Source organism: Herpailurus yagouaroundi, unplaced genomic scaffold, assembly GCF_014898765.1.
Source record: "Herpailurus yagouaroundi ecotype Mexico unplaced genomic scaffold, PumYag 140, whole genome shotgun sequence".
Taxonomy (NCBI): Eukaryota; Metazoa; Chordata; class Mammalia; order Carnivora; family Felidae; genus Herpailurus; species Herpailurus yagouaroundi.
In genome coordinates this window covers 16,654,438-16,677,598 of record NW_024412395.1, presented here as the reverse complement: position 1 = coordinate 16,677,598, position 23,161 = coordinate 16,654,438, and the positions used below count along the sequence as shown (strand labels likewise).

At 37.5% G+C, this 23,161-nt stretch overlaps 1 protein-coding gene across 8 annotated transcripts in view; it reads left to right on the top strand.

The window, feature by feature from the left end:
- Positions 1 to 23,161, top strand: part of NCKAP5 (NCK associated protein 5) — a 983,894-nt gene that overhangs the window by 430,407 nt on the left and 530,326 nt on the right. For all 8 annotated transcript variants that reach the window (XM_040474891.1, XM_040474892.1, XM_040474890.1 and 5 more), the window contains one exon: positions 20,825 to 20,888. In XM_040474891.1, the coding sequence (XP_040330825.1) occupies positions 20,825 to 20,888 (64 nt within the window). The remainder of the gene's footprint in view (positions 1 to 20,824; positions 20,889 to 23,161) is intronic.

The following is a 23,161-nucleotide window of genomic DNA, read 5'->3' as shown; positions in this document are numbered from 1 at the left end:
TTTTTTTTTTTTTTTGTTTTGTTTTGTTTTGTTTTTTTTTTTTTGCTAACTGATACACTAACATTTTCTAAAGTAAATTCTGTAGTTTCATCTAATTGGGGTATTTCTTGCTGACAAGATTTTGCACTTATGCGTGCTTTATGTTCAAATCCTGGTTTTTTTTTTACTATCATAACAACTTCATAATTGAAACCCATAGATGTAATAGACTTGTCACTGATATGCTCACATTTGAATTGCCACTTTAATTGGATTAGTTTGAATGGTTTATGCATAAGAGACCATGATTTCATAATTAGCAGAGTTGATACCATGTTTTCTAACAACATTATCCTGACCAATACCTCAGATGCCTTTTGACTTACTATAAATATCTTCATATTTCCCTCTTCTAATGTATTGACTTTAGTGATACATTTAAATACAGTTTCCTTTTTTATATCCTCTTCAATGGAATATAGTGAATCTGAGTTTGATATTTTCAGTTGTGTTGTTTGCAGACGCCTAAGATGACAATGGTTTTGCTTTTAGGTAGGTAAAAATTCTTTAAGTGCCTTCCTGTGCTGGTTACTTCACCAGATTATTAGCCTACATTTTCCTGGACCTAAAGAAACAAACAAGCACACACACAAAAAAACTTGATGGAGAAAGTAGAGTTTATTCTCATCAGTTGTAGTAGCTATGTTCTATAAAGTTTCTACAAACACTGGATTAGCGAATGCTGAAGCACTGCTTCTAGGAGAAATACACAGGTTCCTGTGAGCCTCTGGTCATAACAGTTTTATCAACTGATCAGTACATAACTTCATGTGTGTTCTTTTTGTGTTTCTCTTTAAGGACCCTTACTTAATATATATTATTGATTCATTAACATTAGACTCATAGTCAATGACACTGTAACTCATAGCTGAATTAAACTAATCTAACACATGATTTTTATCTATAAGACAAAACAGTCTGTCTTTGCTTAGGAACAATAAATAGCATTTCATCTCTCCATTTAGGGGCAATTTCAAAAAGCAAAATCACCAACAAAAACCATAAAAGTGCAAAAAATGTGGCACTAAATAAATAATGGAAAGGACACTTGTTTACAGTTATGAAAGCTACAGAGTGTCATCTTGTTCATCCTTATCTGGGACTGTGCAGGTTGGTGTTCTGACTTTTTGTTGGTCAATTCATTTCTGCAAGTGATTGTGAAATGCCTCAAGTATTGATTTTGGGGTTGCAAATAAACTTTATTGAGTAGGCAAATTTGCAAATGTGTAGTGTGTGAATAATGAAGAATGAAGATGTTATTACTCAAGTTTGAAGATAATGAATCTGGAAATCAGATATTAAGTAATTTCACTGCAGGAAGCATCTACTAAGGCCTAATGTGCACTGAGCTCTATACTGAGTAAGACAGGGTCCATCTCCCTAAATATATGTCTATATTCATATAAATGTTTACTTAATAATAAATTGCATACTTTATCAAAATATGTTTATCCCTTAGTTCTTCCCTTAATATATTCAATTCTTTGAAAAAGCAAAGACAATCTTTAAAACCTTAGATACTTTAAAAGTAAAATTTGATCTCAAGCCTTCTGTTGTCTCTCTGTCTGAAATTTGAATGAATCCGTAAAGTTTAGCTCATCGCCAACAGTTGAGAGTTAAAGTGGAAGATAAGTCAACAAAAGTACAAGCTTAGATTTTGTTCCTAGCAGATGTCTCCAGATATGAGCAATGTGTTAAAGAATACACAATAATCAGTACTGGAATTAATGTTTCTAAAGCTAGCCCATTCCTCATGGAATACCAGTGCTGTAGCTATCTAGACCTGCCATGTTTCAAAACATACCTATCAGAGTCCAGAAAACTAATAGTGCCATAGTTTCAATAGAACAATAGTTAACTGATACTTTTCATTTAAAGACTATGATTTTCTTGAGAAGTAAACTTAAAAATACCTAGGTGTGTGTTCAAATCATTCTTGTGCTGATTTGCTTCATTCTGTGTGAATATCTTGAAATTCTGCCACATTCTTCAGTTTATCGAAGAGTCTTAGCTGTTGGCCATCATACCTTGCAGACATGGGAGTTCTGTCCTTGAACCTCACACCCTCAGCTGACCACCAGCTTTTAAATCCCTTTATAGGACCCTGCCTTTCATGACATTCTGGACTTGGAAATCTGGACTTTTACCTGTACCCTGTCAGAATGTGCTCCTGTCGCTTGCATGCCTGAGTTTCCTACATTGAACCCTGATCAGAAGAGCTCCCAACTATCTGCCATATCTTGGGGTGTGGGTCTGCTTAAAGGTCCTAGTCTTGTGGGGCCTATCCTGCCACAGACCTGCTGGGGGATCAGTTCCAGAATTATCCTTGGTTTGATCATGTTTCAAAAGCGGAATAAAACTCCATTTGTAGCCAACAGTGAATTAGGTACCACAAAAATCTGCTGTGAAGGAGTGTAGTGCAGTGGCTTAAAGTATAGGAGCTTCATTCAGAAGGTCTGATTGCTAATGGGTGAAAAGGAGAGATTTGTGAGGATTCAGTAAGATAATGCATGTAGGATCATAACAGAGCAGTAAGTAAGATAATGGCTCAGTAAGTACTGGCCAAATAATTGTATTGTATATTTGTTTGTTCTTTCCCACCTCTAGCAAATTATCAAAATACTCTTTGAAATAACTGATCACCTTGCACTTAGTATATAAAATTGTTGGTATTTAAATGTAGTTATCTGTACATATTGTGTATAAAGTTACAAAACAGGAAACACCCATATTCAACAGATTGTTTATAAACTTGACTTGTAATTCACTGTTTTCATTTTTTATTTCAATATAATGTGCTGTATCAGCAAAATAATTTTAGTATGAGGGACACTAATACTTGGGGCCAGACTATGAAAATAACTTCACATATACAGCTGAACATTCTATTTATACTTGCAAGAAACAAGCGTTGATAATATCATGGACCCAAAATACTTATTTTGCAAGTTTTCACTTTTGGAGATTAGGAGCCACCATGTATGTGTGTACTTTTCAAAATCCTGTGTCTTCCATATTGACTTTAAATGCAGTAGGTCAAGGAACATAATGTTGAATGAAGAATTACAAGGAGTTGTATTGTCAGCCTTTGCTCTATTTCTTTTCTCTATTCCTCTCCCCAACCATATACTGATGGTGCTGATTTTTACAACACCACAGGTTTTCCCAGTGAGCGACAGTGATCCATTCTTGGATTCACATAACAGAAAAGCTGGTTGGTTGAATAGATTTCATGTGGCTCCCTTCTGCAAGTGCTTATCTTGTTCACTGGTTGCTTTGTAATTGTTATTACTTTGAAAAAGCATTTCTTTTTCATCTGTTCACTCAGATTATATAGGAGACTTTTTTCCTATTGAGGTATATTCTTATCAGGATGTTTTTCTTCTATTTTACAAATAATAGCATTATGAGACATAGGATGAAGCTCTCTTGTAGTCAGTGCCAAAGGAAACAATACAATAGACATGTGCACTGGGGGTTAGCTAGATAGAGCAGCTATCTTGTTTTCCTTGCTTGCCTTTAATCAATGCATGTATTCTCTTAAAACTTTCTTATCCATCTTTTGTGGGCACTGTTTGTGAATTTCCTTCCTTTCTTCCTTTTCTTTTTGTGACAGTGTTTCTGTTTCTTTAATTTATCAAGGTGTCACATACAACAGTCTTATTGTATTGTACTAAAGACATTCTCCATTTGCAAGAGAGTCTGTTTGTTGCTTGGTTTGCTTTCCTTTTGAGCTAACTAGGACATTGCTAGTTACTTTGCCTTTGATCCCACAAATGTGTTTCAGCTCTGGACTTTGTCTATCAGTAAATTTTTTTTAAAAAGGGATTGAGCCCTTCTCCAAAGCAAATGTATTGTCCTGCTCTATGGAATTCCCATCTATGACAATCTATTTTTATTTTGACTTTCAACTATTATAACTTTCTTGTATATGGGTGCCTATAGAATCCCTTTCTCTTTGTTTTGTTTTCTCTTTTGTCTTTTAGCCATGAGAACTTAGCCAGGGAGTGGAAGGAAAAAAGAAAAAGAAAAAAAAAAAGCAAAGCTTTTGTGATCAATAATCTTTTTAGCTATAAATCTCAGTTTTATCATTATCCACTAAAAAAATACATCCTCTCTTTATTTAGTTATATGGGAGATGATTTTGCCAGAAGCCATGCAAAGCTTTAGGGAATGTCTTTCTTCTGGGTTTGGGAAAAATGGCTAGAATGAAAGTGAAGAGAGTGAAGCCCTTAGCAATGTACACCTTCTATTTGTTTTCATGTAAATTTATTAATCTCCGATACATTTTTTTTTAGAGAAGCAAATTTAGAAATCATTAAAGTGATGAGTGCTAGAAATAACTGAGTTTTATTTGCCTCCAATAACAGCCAAAAGCAGCTATAGCTGCCTTCAGCATTTATTTTCTGAACATTGATCTTGCTATTGCCTGTTTCAGACTTTTTTTGTTGGATATGATAGCCATTCTAATCATTATTATTTTGGGGAAAATAGCTGGTGAGCTATTTATATAGTAAGTAACTGCCAAATAAAGCATTTTGATGTAATTAATTAATTCAGTCTCTGTTTTATATCTCAGTTTAGTTAAGCCCTGATACTGACTCAGTCCTACCAACCTGCTTTACATATCAACTTCATAAAATGGGGCTCTGTTATTGTATCTTTCTCAGTAACCTATTTGGCTTTTGTGAATAGGTCAGATTAAAACCCAGTTAAAATGCTCAGTTACGTGTAATGAATGAATTTGTCGACTGAATTTTTAACATATTTTCATTGTATCCAGATACACTCATGTGTCCCAGTGGTTTTCTCTGGAACACAATCAGCCCTGGAAATAGCACTAGCTTGGCTCCTATAGATAATGACTCTGTTCTATCTAGGTTTTGCTCTTCAACTGACTTATTTTTGTCAACAAGATATTCACCTTCTTTGAGTCTCCATTTTCCCATCTTTACGATGAGGGTGATGAGGGGCTCCTGGGTGGCTCAGTTGGTTAAGCATCTGACCTGGTCTCAGGTCATGATCTCGCAGTTCGTGAGTTCGAGCCCGTGTCAGGCTCTCAGCTGGCAGCTCAGAGTCTGGAGCCTGCTTAGCATTCTGTCTGTCTGTCTGTCTGTCTGTCTCTTTCTCTCTTTCTCTCTCTCCCCTCCCCTCCCCCACTCACACTCTCTCTCTCTCTGTCTCAAAAATAAACAAACACTAAAAAAAAAAATTAAAATGAGGGTAATGATATCAAAGATCTCTTTGGACCCCACTTAAGTGGTCTGATTTCTAGAATGGATTAGAAGGAGGCTCACAGTATCTTCCTCTTGGGCATAAGAGGTCTCAATATTATTGAGACTACCTTATTATACTACCTGGAGTGGTCAGCTGAGGTGTCCCCTGAAAGCAAGTTGTGTGGAAAGTTAATTGGCAAGAGATTTATCATAAAAATTTTCACATTAACAAGTGAAAGCCAATCCAAACTCATGAAACAAAGAAACTTGTCAAAGTTATCTAATCCTTTACCCTTAGAAACAGAGGTAACAGCTATTATTATCTCGTTAAAATTGTGTTCCACAGATGGGAAAACTTGTGTTCAACTCTGTTTCCAGAAAGACAGCTGAGGGAAATGGAGGAGGAATATCTTCATGGCCAAAGTAACTGTATTTTGTAGAAGGAAAAGTATCTGGAGCCTGGTCAGCAGTATTAAAACCCTGAATTGTCAACAAGTAAATAAGATTCCTGGGTTGATAAGGGAGCATTGAGGAGAAGTTTGCAAAAAGCCTAAAGGGCAACCAGTATGATGTGAGAACTGAGTTTAAAGAATTTGAGAAACAGAAAGACATTTGATTTGATTAGTATTGGGGATGTTTCCTTTTGGCAGTCTTTTTCTATGCTTGTATTCTTTTCAGGTTAGTATCTGGCTCACTAATACCTCTCTCCCTCCATTTATAGAATAAAAATAATTATAAGGAGTAACACTTCATGTGCCACTGTTCTACATACTTCATAAAAATAATTCCATTAATCCTTGCAACAGTCCTAGAAACAGCTAGGGCATTGAGGAACAGAGAACGTATGAGTGAAGAGAGGCAGTTGGGTCTTAGTAACAAACAGCCCCTGAATCCTAATGAGTTACAATGATGGCATATTTCTTACTCTTCTACATGTCTGAGATGCGTCTTTGGCTCTTCTGTGAGGCAACCTCACTTCAGGGCGCAGGCCATCCTCTTTGTCTAACACTGCTGATCATAATGAGAGAAGAGAACATGGTACTCCTTGTCCTGGCTCTTGCCTAGTTGCTTCCTAAAAATTACACATTTTTTCCACATACATTTCTATGACCAAAGCTGATACCAATGGGGTAGGGAAGTCAGATCCTCCTATAGAAAAGGGGCAGTGCATGGTTGTAAATAATGATGCTCTGTAACAGAAAGGGTAAGTAAATTTCCCTAGGTCATCGAATGGGTAAGTGGGAGACAAGGGATTCAGAGCCCATGCAGCCTGGCTCGAGTCTGTTCTGTGAACCACAACTCTATTCTGCTTCTTTAGTTCCCTGTGTGCCAAGGGGAATTAAGATAGGATTTGAGAGCTTCTTATGAAATACATGAAGATTTTTTTTTAGTGTCCACATTCTGAACGACTACATGCAATTTGAAAATTCTAAGTCTGGCTAGAATCACATGGACAGCATAGAAGTAAGGTGAAGAAGGGGACTTTGGAGGCAAGAGGTCCTGTGTCCACATCCTGACATCATCAATTACGAGCTTTGTGATCATGGGGAAGATACCTAATCTTTCTGTGCCTTATTTTCATTATGTGTGAACTGGAGATAACAGTGCCCCCCTTGTGGTTAGGGTGAAGATTAAATGAGTTAATAACCATCTGGAAAGTGCTTGGATTATATCACTGTGAAAGTATTATTGTCATCATTACTCATATTCTCCTTTAGCTTAAAAGTAACCAAAATGCGTGCAAAGAATAGTGCTCACCACTTTAACCATCATCTGCCTTCAGGAATAGTGGGTGTCTATCATCCTTGAGAAAGTGGCTTTTTATTGTCTCTTTGAACCACTTACCACTTGCTTTTCCCCTCTCTTGTTTTAAGAATCAGAAGATGCCTTCATTTAAAAATTTTTCTCTTACTATATCAATAAAACATGGTAATTATAAATGCTTAGGTTTCTTTGCATATAAACAAAGTTTACAGTAACCCATTTTGACAGAATTTTTCTGCCCGGTAGTTGTGCTATTATTATTCTTCAAAAACATCTGGTTTTGTTTGCATACCAGTTGCTTTCCTGTTTTCTAAAAGACTTTTATCTCTGTTGAGAGTATCCTAGATGGTCCTGTATCTGAGAGTATTCTTCCTCCCCATTACGGTCTTACCTGGTGTAACATATATTAAATTATTTCACAGATTGGTCGCCATTCATTTTTCATCTCTTAGACATTCAGCTTTATTCTCTTATCTCTATTCTTCCTTCTTCCCTCTAAAGTTTCCAATTTTTTTACTTTTTTTGTTGATTTTTAGCTACTGGTCAGCTCAGACACTAATTGAGTATTACACATATTTGGCCACCATTAGATTATTTATTTACAAAGAATATTGGGAGATAAGAGTTTCTCTTTTATCTTCTAGATTTTCTACACTGACATCCCTTTACACTGTCTGAGTCTTTTAAAATCTTTTTGTTGGTAATTTGAACAGTCTTGCTGTTAATGGTGTGAAGGATAGCAATTAGAGTAGGAAGGTATCTCCTGGTTTGTTGTGTCTCCTAAAATTGTACTCTCTAGTTCTGATATTATACATGTTATGTGAACATGTACATGCTTGATAGTTGATAACACTTCTAGCAGTGTGCTCAATATAAATTAAGTCATGCTGAAAGTGGAGACTATAGGACAATATCCAGAAAGCAATATATACACAAATGGCTATTTCTGTATTCTAGAAGAAACAAATGAGGAGTGAGCTCAATATAAATTTTTAAGTCATGGTGATAGTGGGTGGGGCCAAGACAATATGAAGAAAGCAACATCTAGGCTCAATTCCACCTAGGTGTTTTAACAGAAAATCTCAAATGGAGTTAGCTTAGTTGGAATGAATATAAAAATTATTACATTAAAAAATACAAGATATCTGAAAGATATCTGATTATTTATTTTTGCTACAGGTCCAAGTAAGTTTTAATTAGGAAATATGTAGAAAGCTTTTTCCAAAAAAAAGACAAGACATATATGAAGTGCAGATGACCAAACCATGTGGTAGACACTAAGACTTGTTTACTTCTCTGAGAACAGTCCTGAGTCCATAATGGGCCAGAAGATGTCTAAGATAGTGCTATATGACTCTGACCCCAGGCCAAAAGCTCATCAATCCAGAGTGTATGCCTCATGCAAGCTATGCCAATCAGGATTTTATTCCAGGGAGTTTAAAATGTGAAAGAGATGGGAAATGGAAGCCACAAGTCCCCAGAGCTGAGCCAGGGATTCATGGGAACATCTAATGAGAAGGTGTTTGACTTCTTGCTGCAGATTCCCTTGGAGGTGCCCTCATTCTTGCCCTTCATAGAGTTTGGCCATTCAGTTGCTACTGAAATACCATAATCTTCTCAATAAAATGCTTCATCTTTCTTATTCTTTCTGGAGTTTGTTTCTGTTTCTTGCAGTCAGGAGAAATCAAATTCATACCATCCATATGAAAAGATTAGAAAAGAAGAATCTAATCAGGTTACAAAGCTCAACAGGGAAAAGGATTCTGAAAGGAAAGTAGGTGATCTTGGTTCTGCTAGATTACGGACTCATAAAAATGATTTGGCAAATGATCAAAGCATCAAAAAATACTGAACGCTTTGGGGAAGATTATTAAGTTGAATGGTTTATGAAAGTCAGGCAATTTATAGTTCTCCTAAAGTTTGATAATGGTTTGGTTGGGTAGAGACCTGAGCTGAAGAGGGCCTGGTTATGGTTTTGTCTCTAGACAGACCAGTTCCAGGTCCAAAGGTCTCCTAACTCTCAGTCACCTGCAAGTGACCAGTGCATACTCATGAAATGGGGACGGCAGCCAGAGAGTGAGCTAGTGTATTTGCAAACCATCCCTGGTCTAGAAAGCCAACCAAGTCAATATTCTTGTAATGGAGCATTGAGACAGCACCTTATCTTATACTGGAAATCACAGAAGAGGGAGTAAAAAGAATAGGAAGATGATATTACTAAAACTCTTTTCTGTTTAAGAGAATGCATACCTGTGGAAGTTCAGGTATGAAGTGTGCCATTTAAATCCTTCATATAGGGAAGGCCACCTGGGTGGCTCAGTAGGTTAAGCTTTAACCACAGAGCCTGCTTTGGATCCTCTGTCCCCCTCTCTCTTCCTCTCCTCTGCTTGCACACTCTGTCTCTCTCAAAACAAATAAATAAACTTAAAAAAGAAACCCTTCATATAGTTGTCTTGAACTCGCTTGAGAAATGGCATGTAAAAGAAATGAGCTCCTTAGATTAAAAAAAAAAAACAGCTTTGCGGTCAATAGTTTATAGTTTTATAGTCATAAATTCCTATGTTTGGCTTGTGACTTTTTATGGCTTTTAACTTGTGTGAAATGTGACTACCACTTCCTCTATAAAGACTTCCATTTCTTTTTTGATCAGAAGTAAACAGTCCTGCTGAAAATATATTACTCCTTGCTTGGAGCACCATTACATTTTACTGAATTTTGTGTATGCTTGTATATAGAGAGATGCATTGTGTTCAAACATATGTGGTTGATATATTTTATTTTATTTTTTTGCTAGGGCTGCCTTAACAAAGTAGTGCAGATTGGGGAACTTAAACAACAGAAATGTATCATCTCATAGTCCTGGGGGCTAGAAGTCTAAGATCAAAGTGTCACAGGGTTGCTTCCTTCTGAGGTCCATAGGGGAGAATCTGTCCAGTCCTCTCTCTGAGCTTCTGGTGGCTTGCTGGCAATCTTTGGCATCCATTGGCTTATAGACACATCATCATCCCATTCTCTGCCTCCATCACACATAGCATTCTTCCTGTGTGTCTATCTTCAAATCTGTCCCTTTAAGGACCCCAGTTATACTGGATTAGGGTCCTCTCTAATGACTTTATGTTAATTTGTCTACCTCCAAATAAGGTTACATTCTGAGTTACTGGGAGTCAGGACCTCTATAGAGGAGTTTTGGGGGACCTGTAACACGGTATGTAGACACAGAATGCTCTTTGATGGCAACAATTAAGCCTCCTCATCATTATATCTTCTACTGAGCCTACCAAAGTGCCTCCAACATAGGAGGTGGCATAATATTGGTGGAATGAATTGATGGCATTACCAGTCTATCATAAAAGCCACCCTTTTGTTGAACAGCATTCACCTTGTGTGTGTAACTCATCCCAAAAATGACGGAAGGAGGTTTTAGGTATAAACTAGGCTGTATCATAGTCCACCAGGGCTTCCTGCATTACCTTTTTGCCTCTTAAGAACCTGTAAGCTTTATTATTCTGAGTCTAGACAGATGCCTTAAGTCTAGTCACAGGTAGTATCTTAGGACCTTCATGAAAATGGAGACAGAATGTAATTTCAGGGCCACTGATAATTGAAAGCCATGGAAACAAAATTAATTGTCACATAAGGGCCGTTGTTAGGCACATCAACAGTATGGAATGCTCCCTAGGAGATGGCTAGTACGTGTTTTCTTTTCCTTAGAATTCCCTTTATGTAGGAAACTACATACAGCCCATCACTTTTGAATGTTACCAAAATTGATAGAAGAAAATCAAACATTATTAATACAATTCTGTTGTTTACCAAGTTTTTCTTAATTGCCAGACATAATACACAGCTAGAATCGTGTCTTATTAGTGGAATTTTAATATTAAGGTAAGGAATATGGGGGAAATGCATGAAAACATGGGGAATTCCAAGTTTCTTTAAAAAAACATGGAAATATAAGGAATCCTCAGTCTAGTATCTAGGTTTCTCAGAAGTGAAAATTAAGTTTAAGGAGTCAAGTGGCTCTTCAATGGTTCATAAAAGCTGTATCTCGAGGAAATGATTTTTGAGGTCCCTGAACTGACTTTCTGCTCAATAAATAAGTTACTGCAAAAGTTAAGACTAGAAATTCCCATTTAAACTTGGTGGAAGGATAGGTTTTTGCTCTAATAGGTATTTCAGAAACACATTAGGTAGGGGAGCTTTGGGATTTCACTGTGCCCCAACAAAGAGAGGAGAAGATAATGGAGTTTCTTTAACTCAGTATTGCATTAAATAAATCAGTAGAGCCCCTTTGTATCAAAAATGTTGTAATTAACATTTAATAACAATTAATGTGTATTATTCTAGTGAAGACTCACAGTTCCAAATAAAAGTAAAAAGGAGAAAACCCAGAAATACAAGTTCATTCTTTCATAGGTGTATTTATTTATTAACAATATTATTTGGTACATCTAAAATGTGCAGAATGCTTCATATGTGATGATAGCGGTAGGGATTGCAGGTACTTGTGTGGTTACATTGGCACACTTCATTAAGCTCTGGGCATGGGACCAACCTCTGGTATCTGTATATGGGTGGAGGCAGCCTGTGATCTTGTCTCAAGTCAGTGAGGCCATCTTTGCTCTGAAGCGTGATCCTTGATTCATTGACAGGTATGTGTGTTCCTTGGACACAGGAAGACTGTAAAGTCCCAGTTCTCTGGGTCTTAGAGCACAGTTGGGGAGAAAAAAAAGGTAGGCAGGTGATTGCTATAGGCAGCAGGAGTGACTCTCTAGATGAATCCATGAATCTGTAAATGAAAATGAATGTTTGGTTTGAGACCTCATTTTTGTGAATGGAGGAACATTCAGGGAAGAATGGTTTCAAGAACACTTACATGGTGCAGTATTTGGAATACTAGAAACTTTGAAAAAACAAATTGTAGAAGCTCCAGAAAGCTGGATAAGGAGGACCATGTGGATGAAGGACCATGTGCCTTCAGAAAGGCAGGTAGCTAAAATTAGGGTTTGTTTTTACTGATGATCTCTGTATTCCAGCACACCTCTTTAAAAAGTGTCTGTGATGGGGCGCCTGGGTGGCGCAGTCGGTTAAGCGTCCGACTTCAGCCAGGTCACGATCTCGCGGTCCGGGAGTTCGAGCCCCGCGTTGGGCTCTGGGCTGATGGCTCAGAGCCTGGAGCCTGTTTCCGATTCTGTGTCTCCCTCTCTCTCTGCCCCTCCCCCGTTCATGCTCTGTCTCTGTCTGTCCCATAAATAAATAAAAACGTTGAAAAAAAAATTTTTTTAAAGTGTCTGTGTTAATTATTTTTGGGGGAAGAGAGGGGAATTCCTTAATCAGCACAGCATAACGTTATTAAGCTGCTCTCTCTCAGAGTCAGTGGGGTGTGCATGTTGGCCATGCTCTGTCCAGCTCCCTGTTAGTAATTACTGCACAAAATTTTATGAAGGTCACCAATTTAGAACATACACTCAACTTACTGACTTTTATACATTGTGGATGCTAATAAAATCCCTTAAAGTCGGTAATAAAAGTGTAAATTTTTGTGTTTCAAAGTTTTGGGGCCAACGTGGACATTATATATTGGAAAAAGTGCATAAAGAAGTTTGTTTCCTCTGTGTTGTATCTCTAGAAGTTTCTTGAAGTTTTTTTCGCCTTGAATATCTGAGTGGATGAGTAATTAAATGATCTGCTTTGGAAAGGCTAATTAATTTAACTGTTATGCAGGGACGGCTGCCACCGGTCTCCCCATCTGCCTGCAGACAGGCACACCTGGCACTCGGCATTGTCATGCCTCTGATGCGGGTTACTCCCCAGGACGCTTCTGTGTGCAGAGAATGGTCCTAGGCCTCCTGGGGGAGCTGACCTGCTCTCCTTACAGACATACTAGGTCACTACCATGCTCTTGTTCTTAGGGCATGCTCACAAATGGGGAAGGTTGATGATTAATTGAAACCTTTCCCCAAGATTTTAAGTGTGGCTCTCTGCCCCAAGGTATAAATGACAGTAATCATCTTTCTAATTCCTTTTAGGCATTTGGTGGTATCTTTGTAGGGAAAAATGCCAGGCGTGGGGGAGGGGGTATTATTTGAAACAGAATTCTTGCCTGAGCGTAGGTTTATATTGGGGGTTTGATTAGCATTTTTATTCTATTCTGCCAGAAATGGAGGTTCATAGTACTTGGAATTCAATGCATTCCAGAAAAGTTCTGTTAGTGGTTTTCATGTTGATTGGCATAAAAATGGTTTGGAAATGTGTTTCATCCTTAAAGACTGCAAAATTTTCTTGCATTATTTGTGACTACTTCTCTAGCAGTAGAGATAATGGTAACAGGTGAAAGTAGATACAGAGGCACAAGTTCTAACAAGTGAGATTTTAACTGAGTATATATTCACTGCTATTTGGCAGCTTTGGAAAAACATGCACGATGGCATTTAAATTTAAGAACAGTGGCTTGATGGGCATGTTTTTCAGCCTATTTGAACCTCAGTTTCCTCATGGAAGGTACATCAATAGTGCTCAAATTGTGAACCACAGGGCTGCAAGGGCCCTATGACCTTTTCAGGGATCTAGAAGTCAAGACGAATTTTATAAGAATACTAAAACGTTATTTTCCTTTTTTCATGGTCCTTCTGTTGTGGGCATATACTTACTGTTTTGCCAGAGGCTACTCATCGTGTGTCATTGCAACATTCTGAATGTAGAAGGAGATAGGAGAATTCAGATGTAATTTTTGTTAGCCAGATCGTAAAGACATTTGCAAATGAATAAAATAGTACCACTCTTACTAAGTTTTGTTATATTCGTAGTTAAGTGTTGTTTAAATTAACCTGTGATGGAATTATTATTCTTTCAAATAAATTAATATGTATTTTCAAGGTCTCATTTTAAAATGGAATATGGTAAATGTTGATAGATACAATCTACAGAAACAAAAGCTCTTTGGAGTCCCTGGTAATTGTTTTCAAAAGTGTAAAGAGGCTCTGAATCCAAAAATTTTGAGAATTATTGCTTTATATCCCAGAGATGTTAATTATACCTATGTCATAGCATTGTTTGACTTTAAATGTTTCATGTAAAGTACTGAGGGTAGTGCTTTACATAGTAATTATTCACTAATGTTAGCTATTACTGTTGCCTTTTTAAATTGGGGATATGGTGGTACAATGCTTTGGAACAGAAGAGGAAGAGTAAGTCAGTCACGTGTCTCTGAAAGAAGTGACCTGTATAAAACCATGACCCAAAGGGGCACTAAAGTCTAATACCATTGCATTAAAATGCCTTGAGGCATTTAGGGAATAGCAGCCCAAACATGTTACAGAGATTCTTAATAGTTAAAATATTTGTGGGAAAAAACCTGCTTTCTCTATGTGACTTGTTGCTGAAAAGTATGAACTTTAAAAAACAACTTGATTTTAGAAATAGTAGAATGTGCCTTCCCATGTAAAGGAGGTTCAATTTCAATCTTTTGATAAAATTATCACCTCACTTTAGTGTTAAAATCCAGCTTTGAATATATTGTTCTTCTGTTGTGTTTATTACATTCTCGTGACACTGGTGTGCTTTGGTGTGCTGTCTATTAGACCCTGAGCTCTCTGAAAGTGGACTATATTTCCCGGGACCTACAACTGTGCCAAGCAGAGAGCGAATTCACATTATTTGCTGAATTAATCAGAATTTTCATCATCATTGGATTATATGGTCACATAGCAGAATATTCTGAATAAATTAAGAGATTGGTATGTATATCATATCATACATAACTGTTTATATATTTAAATAATTTGAGGGGTGCCTGGGTGGCTCACTTGGTTAAGTCTCCAACTCTTGATTGTGGCTCAGGTCATGATCTTACCCCTCGTCAGTCTCTATGCTAACAGCATGGAACCTGCTCGGTTCCTTCTCTCTCTCTTTCTCTCTCTCTCTCTGCCCTCTTCCTCTCATGTGCATGCACGTGCACTCTCTCTGTCTCTGTCTCTCTTGCAAAATAAATAAACTTTAAAAAATAAATAATTTGAAATACTGTGGAAAGTAGGAACTTAACCTAAGAACCAGAACTAACATGAAGTTAGGATATTTTGGGAGCTATTACAGGCTTCTTTAAATACCACAATGTCTTTGGGTTTATAAGATGCCAAAGAATTTTTTTCTTTTTAAATACATATATGAGCACGTCTATCCTTTATTCCTTATATCTGCTTTTGTTATAGTTTATTATAATTTCTGATTATATTTTATTTCTTGTTACTCTTTATTTTTCTAGGAAAGTCAAGTAGAGATGACACAAATTGTCTGGCAGCTTCATCAAAACACAGAGTATCTAATACACTGACAGCTGCCTTGATGTGCCTTTAGATCTGTACCTTTCAAATGCACTGTTTGTATGGAGTAGTTTGGGGCATTAAGACTGACAATGAGTAGACGTAATTCTTCACACTTAGGCTGTGTGCTGGTGCTGCTCTTCCTTCAGGGCATCCTCAGGGGGTTCCCATCTGCCTAGTGGAGAGCAGGGGCTGCTCACTGGTTTCATTCTCACCCATTCAGGGTGGGTGCTGGGCTGCCTTTAGAGTCGCAATAGAACATTGATTTGTCTCCAGACAGTCCTGTCTTCGGCACTCATGCAACAGATGGCTCAGCAGTGCCCTTCAGTTTGCCGTCTCCACACATCACAAACCGAATATATTCTTTGCAAGCTGCTGTGTTTCCAACCATGCAGACCTTGCAGGTCTTTCCTGGATTTTACAAATGCCACCATCCTGTTGTCTTCATGGAGGACCGTCTTCCCATGGACTTAAATTGCATTCGTATTAGTAGTATTGTGAAGTTCCAAGGTTCACATAAATAATTTTGCTGTTGCCATTATTATCTTTAGTTAAAATTATCTGGGGCTATACTGACAGACTTCAGAAACCTGGTACTAATTCACCTTTTGGGTAAAAAATGGAATAAGTGAAATAGTTCTGTTTCATCTTTTTTGGAGAGAAAAATTCTCTTTGCATTTATCTGAAAGAGAAGTGCTTGTGGTCTCTTTTGTTTCATTGTGTGTATATTCTTTATATCCTTCTTTTATCCCTATTCTGTAAAGAAGAATCCACAGCTCTCAATAAAAATATCCCTGGGCATTTGTTTTGCAATCATAAAGTCAATACCCCCTTCATAATGAGCTACTGGCTTTGCTACAAACACAAAACAAAACAGCAATGCATTGCAAAAGCACAGTTGTCTGTTTCCAGCAGATGAGCTAAGGTCCTCAAATAGGAGCAAGAGTGTATGTGTATGTGACTGTGTTTAATATGCCTTGGGTAGCATGCAAGTCAAGGATTCTTTCTTTATTTTTTAAACAAAGCTGTTTTTAAGAACGCTGAATTTGCATGAAAAAGATGCTGGTCCCATTTGGTTTCACACGTATATTGGGACCTTGGGGGTTTAAAGATATGGTTTGCCAAGGGACTGCTGAACCCAAGGGCAAATGAGATGGCTGTAAAAAGGCAGACCCATTTATTTTTAATACTTTGACTAAGTTGATAATTTGAGCCCGGAAATGTGAACATATAGAAATGCTGAGAATTTCACCATAGATGCTTTCACCCATCAATGACTCTATCACTTCCTTAAATTTTATAAAGAATGAAAGCTCCTTCATATGAAAATAAAATATAATCCCTACTAAAAACAAAAACCCTGCCAATACATGAAATACCAAAGATATGAAAGATTTGGGAGATAGAAAGTTCTGAACCTCAAGAAAGTAATCATTGTTTGTTTGTTTTGTGGCCTTGACACTATTTTTTTTTTTAATTTTTTTTTCAACGTTTTTTATTTATTTTTGGGACAGAGAGAGACAGAGCATGAACGGGGAGGGGCAGAGAGAGAGGGAGACACAGAATCGGAAACAGGCTCCAGGCTCTGAGCCATCAGCCCAGAGCCTGACGCGGGGCTCGAACTCACGGACCGCGAGATCGTGACCTGGCTGAAGTGGGACGCTTAACCGACTGCGCCACCCAGGCGCCCCTACCTTGACACTATTTTAAAAGGATATAGGGTTCATAAACTTACTACATTAAATAGGTCAAAATGGGGGTGCTTTGCTATAGTGGGACCTAGATGGCACTGTTCTCGTCCACCTACATCATAGAAAACCCTGAGCTGTTACTTGCAAGCCTTAGAGATTCATGCTCCATGACATTATGTGTATTGCATTTCCTGAATCAATGATTTAAACCAGTTACAGAGTATGGTCTTAAAGAGACAGTTGTATTTGCTGTTCCTGAGAATTCTGCTCACTCACTACCTAACGACTTTGAATCGGGGTCTCTCCCAAGTAACTAGACTTACCCAATTTTACAACTTTTAAGTAAAGAGGACTAGCTTGCAGGGCTCAGGATGGGGATGGTCTTTTCTGTGACTCAGACTACATTGAGATTCTCCATGTTTGCATCATGCATTTCCATATGCCTGTTGGAAATCGGGGCATCTGTATTCACGTGGTGGTAGGTCAGGCCTAAGCTGATGTTTCCAGGTTCTACATATTTTGCTGTTTCATTGAATTGAATGGCTAACATGCTGCTACTTCAAACATGAGCCTTTCACATTGATTCACTCACTGTTTATTAAATGACTAAAAATATACTATATGGGCAGAGTATAAAATTCATGGTGTATTAATATTTTCCTTTTTAAAAACTATGTAATGGCTAAACCACTAAATTTTTCTTACAAATGGAATTTTATAAGATTTGACATGCACCTATACTGTGTGACAATTCCTAATAGTGTTATAAAAGCAAATTCTTTTAAGAATAAAACAGTGATGTTCCTAACCTTTAAACTGTGTGAGAGCTCTTTCGTCATTTAGTAGGATGATTGTGCTAAGCTAGACTCTTGCTCTGTTTCTAAGAATGACTTCTTTATGCTAAACTGCTCTTGTAGAAAATTAACATGCTGTTATATATATTAAATCTTTCGCTGAAGATTCAGCAATGAGGAATAAGGATTGGAAAATTTTCCAGGAAATTTTCCAAACCGTTCTTCCATTTCTAATTCTATATATTTTAGATTACGCTCTTGATGCATGGTCCTGGGATGCTGAGTGTTTCCAAGACCCTTTCAAGAGATCTGGATCTGCAGAGTGTGTGAGTGTGTGTGTGTGTGTGTGTGTGGTCTCCTTTAATTGTTCTGAGTTTATTTTTATAGTTTTCACTGTAGTAGTATGACAAACCTTTAGTAGATTTATTCCCTAAGTATTTTGTTTTGACCCTAGTACAAATAGTTTTTAAAAATATTTATTCATTTATTTTGAGAGATGGCATGAGCAGGGGAAAGACAGAGAGAGAGGGAGAGAGAGAATCCCAAGCAGGCTCTGCACTGCAGCACAGAACCTGACTAGGGGCTCAGTCTCATGAACTGTGAGATCATGACCTGAGCTGAAATCAAGAGTTGGATACTCAACTGATTGAGCCACCCAGGTGCCCCATAAATGAAATTTTTAAAGTAAATGTTCCACTTGTTTGATGCTAGTATGTAAAAACACAATTGATTTTTGTGTATTCGCTTTTATCCTGTGACTTTGCCAAATTCACTTACTAGTTGTTAGGTTGTTTTGAAAATTCTATAGTATTTTCTACTTAGAAAACTGTCATCTGTGACTAGAGACGGTTTTTTACCTTTTCGTTTTTTGACATTCACATCTTTTATTTTTCTGGCCTAATTGGCCTATCTTTGGACTTTATATAAATGGAATCATAAACTGTATACTTTTCTGTGTTTATTTCTTTCATATGCTTGTGGTATTCCATATGGTATTGTGGTTAGCCTTCTCAGTACTTTCTGGTATCCCCATATATAATTATGTTGTAGTTTATCCATTCTATTGTTAATGGGGTATGCATTTTGAACTTAAGGTGATAACAAATAACGCATTTATGAACATGCTAGTACATGTCTTTTACTGAACATACATATGCATTTCTGTTGGGTTTATATCCCAGGGTGGAATTGCTCAATCCTAGAGTATAGGGTATGTTCTTCTCCAGTTTCCTTGTCTTTATATTTACCATGTGTTTATTTTTCATATTAAACCAGGAGTCAGTCATATTTTTCTTTTTCAGTTCTTTGTTCTTTTCATCTGATCATTAGGACTTGGGTCAGAGAACACATGTATAATCTCTGCCTTGCTTGCCTCCCAAAGAGAGGAGCATAACTTAATCTCTTCTGGGCTTCGTCCTCTTGACTTCGTTGCCCTCTCTCATAGGACCTATGCATGGGTCCTGCCCCAGGCTCCCAAAACTTTGTCCCCTCAGGAGTCTCCTGATTCTAGTTTTATTCCTTGTAATCTGTCTCTGTAGGCACTAATTCAAATAGAACTATCCCTACTAAAAAATGTACTCAACTGTAACCAGAGTAAAGCACATGCCTTGTTGGCACTTCAAAGACCCAAGCGGTTAGGACAGGAGTCGTTCTCTCACTCAGCTGGGTATCCAGTTGTTCCCTTGCTGTTTTTGCTGTTTGCAAATTGCTGGTCCTGTGATCCTGTGTAGGGGGAAGATTGAGGGATGAAATATCACACAAGTGTTTTCACATCTTGATAGCAGTAGAAGGATTTCAGGGAAAATCCTTGCTAAAATTAAGATTGGAAGATTACTAGAATGTTCACTTGTCCCTACCTTGTCTATATACTGCTTTTTAAAAATTTATTATTATTAATTTATTTTTTATTTTTTTAAGAATTGAAAAGCTATCCAAAATTCCTTACAAAGAATTCTTAAAATTTTAGTGAGTATTTATTTTTTTTTGTAAATGAAATCAGGTACTAGATAAACCCCACTGTAAAATAAAGAATGCTAAAAGGTTTTTAAATTTTACAAATTTTCTAGGCTCTGAACAATGATAAGCAAAATTTTTATTTAGGATTTGTGAAATAAAAAAAAAAAAAACAAAACTAAACTGAAGTTTGATCCTAATACTGCTACATACCAGCTGGGAGCTTGGTATGTTACTTAGCATGTCTGAGTCTCAGTTTCCAAATACATAAATTGGGATAATAAAGCCTATTATCAGATTGTTGTCAAACTCATGTAAGATCAGGTAAAATACTCAGCATGGTACATTGATGTAGCAAGTCTGTAAAGGATTTTCTATTATTATTTCAAGAATGATACAGATTTATATCTGTTTGCCTTTTAAAATTCACAATCAGGGGTGCCTGAGTGGCTCAGTCGGTTAAATGTCTGACTTCAGCTCAGGTCATGATCTCACGGTTCGTGGGTTTGAGCCCCGCGTTGGGCTCTGTGCTGACAGATCAGAGCCTGGAGCCTGCTTTGGATTCTCTGTCTCCCTTTCTCTGCCCTTCTCCCTCTCTCTCTGTCTCTCTGTCTCTCTCTCTCAAAAATAAGCAAAATTTAAAAACTAAATAAATAAAAACAATAAAATTCACGATCTGCTTAAAGCAACAAAAGAAATAAAAATAATTATATACAAGCAAAGTTGATACAGAAAGGACAACTGAAATGTTTTAGCCATGGAAAATTTATTTACAAATTACATATGTTAATGAACTTAAAGGGAAGCTTTTACGCAGCATTCAACATTTATTTGGCTTTTATAAAATCCAAGACAAAAAATCTGTCATGACACTCAATGAAAACAATGCACGAACTACTTCAAATATTTATAGAAAGTTTAGTTAAGGAAGTGAGCTAAACCGAGGAAGGAGTTCCTCTGGAGACCTCAAAAGAATGTTTCAAAGCCATGCCAGTGTACCTCTACCCTGAGAAGAATAGTCAACTAACCATGTGCTTTTGTTTCTCCAGGGAGAAGTTGGCCGTGGCCCGACTGCAGCGAGAAGTTGCCCAAAGAAGAAGTGAGGGGGCCATGGTAAGTGCTGGTTGCTTTCTCCTGATTCTCAACCTCCCTGCCAGAGATTTCTGGCTTGAAAGGCATTTTGTGGCATTAAGGCTATCTAAGAAAAATATTTGCTTGCAGCAGACTTAATGGTATATTGGTAAATAATGTGTTCATAATGCAGTTTGGACAGTTGTGCCATTTACAGAGAATGACAGAGGGAGGGCGGGGGTGGGGAAGGAGGGAGACTGTATTAACTGAGAAAAAGAAGTAAGTATTTGGACATGGAAGAGGATGTTCCAACATTCAGAGTGTTATACGGCTTTATTTCCGGAAGACCCAGGCTTCCAGCTGTGAGCACAGTGTTGGCAAATGAGCAATCTTGGGTTTTCAGATAAGAACAGTTCGACATAATTTAAGCCTCTCAGTTCTTTGAACTTAGAAACAAACAATCGAAAAGAACACTAGGATGTTTGCTAATGTGACTATCATCTGTCCTTTTCCTTCTGTGCGCCACAGTGGTATATTTCTCCCTGTCTTTTCCAGTGTTTGCTGTTCAGAGAACTGATGTTTCCTTGTGTTTTGAATTGTACTAAAAAATCAATATGTTGTTTTGGTCCATAGCAACTTCATTTTATAGACTCTCTTTGCCACAGTATCTGCCTGTGTGCCACTCTAACATCAGAGATGACTGTCTGGGGACCCAGAGTATGCACGTGTGTGGATTACCTGCTGTTGCTACCTCTAAGCAAAAACTAGAACAGCAGATTTTTTTTTTCTCACTTATGACAAAACAATGGCACAGGTGCAGTTTTTCAGCACAAGAATTATCTTTTATAAAAAAGAGAAGTGGTACATTTTTAGACCTTGCAGTCTGTGTCTGTTGGATTTTGAGTGCTAATTGACAATCCAAGATTGCCAATCGAAAAGAATAAGAAATTTGTAAAATCTGCTGGACTCTCCCTTCTATCAGGGAAGGCAAAGGTCTGGAGCAAGAGGCGGAATGTTGAGTGGATTCTGGAATGGTGCAGTGGCCTTTGAGTGTGCTAAAATCCTTAAGTGATCAACTGTTTGCTCTTCTGGTGATCTTAATGCGAAGAGAATCTTGAGTGTCCAAATGATAAGAAACAACTGCTCACAAGCATCTTTGCACAATGAAAAGGAAGTAAACTGCAGAAGGTGAAGGTTTAGTCAAATAGTAAACTGAGAATGTCCAGTCTGGACTTTGGGGCTGGACTGTATTGGGAAATGTGTATGGGCTAGGCCATTCTGCAGTGTTTCAGTCTTTTGTTTCAGGCTAGCTCCTGTTGTACATGTCATCAGCTGTGTCCTAACTGAATGGGAAGAAGTGACAACTTTTCTAGCTCTCTGTTTTTTCATCTTCAAAATGAGGAGGTTGGGATTTTATGGTTCCATTAGCTTAGTGGATCATGTTACTGAGTATTTGTTTATGTAAAGTTTTTATGATGAGGAGCTTTTCCTGGTAATAGCTAAATGTTATTTAAGCTCATAAGAACATGCCTCTGAAGAATGTATCTTTCTGATTGCCAGTGAATGAACGTCAGTTGAAATAATCTCCGGCAGATAACTCACTAGTCTTTAAAAAGATAAAAGCCCCTTTTGAAATATTGTGCAAGTAATTGTTCTGGGTAGAAAATACCCAGAAAATGCAGGGAGACAAAAAAATTACTCTCATTGCTCAGAAAACAACGTTGGAGATGTTTCTAGTATTTTATTACTCATATTTTAATTACGGTAATGAAAAATCACACTTGGGGCGCCTGGGTGGCTCAGTCGGTTAAGTGCCTGACTTCGGCTCAGGTCATGATCTCACAGTTCTTGGGTTCGAGCCCCACGTCAGGCTCTGTGCTGACAGCTCAGAGCCTGGAGCCTGCTTCAGATTCTGTGTCTCCCTCTCTCTCTGCCCTTCTCCGGCTCGCACTCTGTCTCTCTGTCTCTCTCTCAAAAATAAATAAACATTAAAAATAAAAAAAAAAATTAAAAAGAAAAATCACACTTATGTGTTGACTGATTGAACACATATTTATCGAGCACTTATTATGTGCCCAGCACTGTTCTAGGCACTGGGGAAACATCAGTGGAAAAAAAAAAAAAAAACAGCCAAAAATCTGAGAGCTTACATTCTAGGGTTTGTGGAGACAGACATTGAATGTTTTTAGAGTGATAGATGGTGGAAGCAGCTATGAGAAAATAAGATGAGGGTAGGAAAGATTGGGAGTTCTAGGAAATCACTATTTTAAATAAAGTTTCATAGTAGTGAAGTTAGTTACTACTGAAAAGTTAGT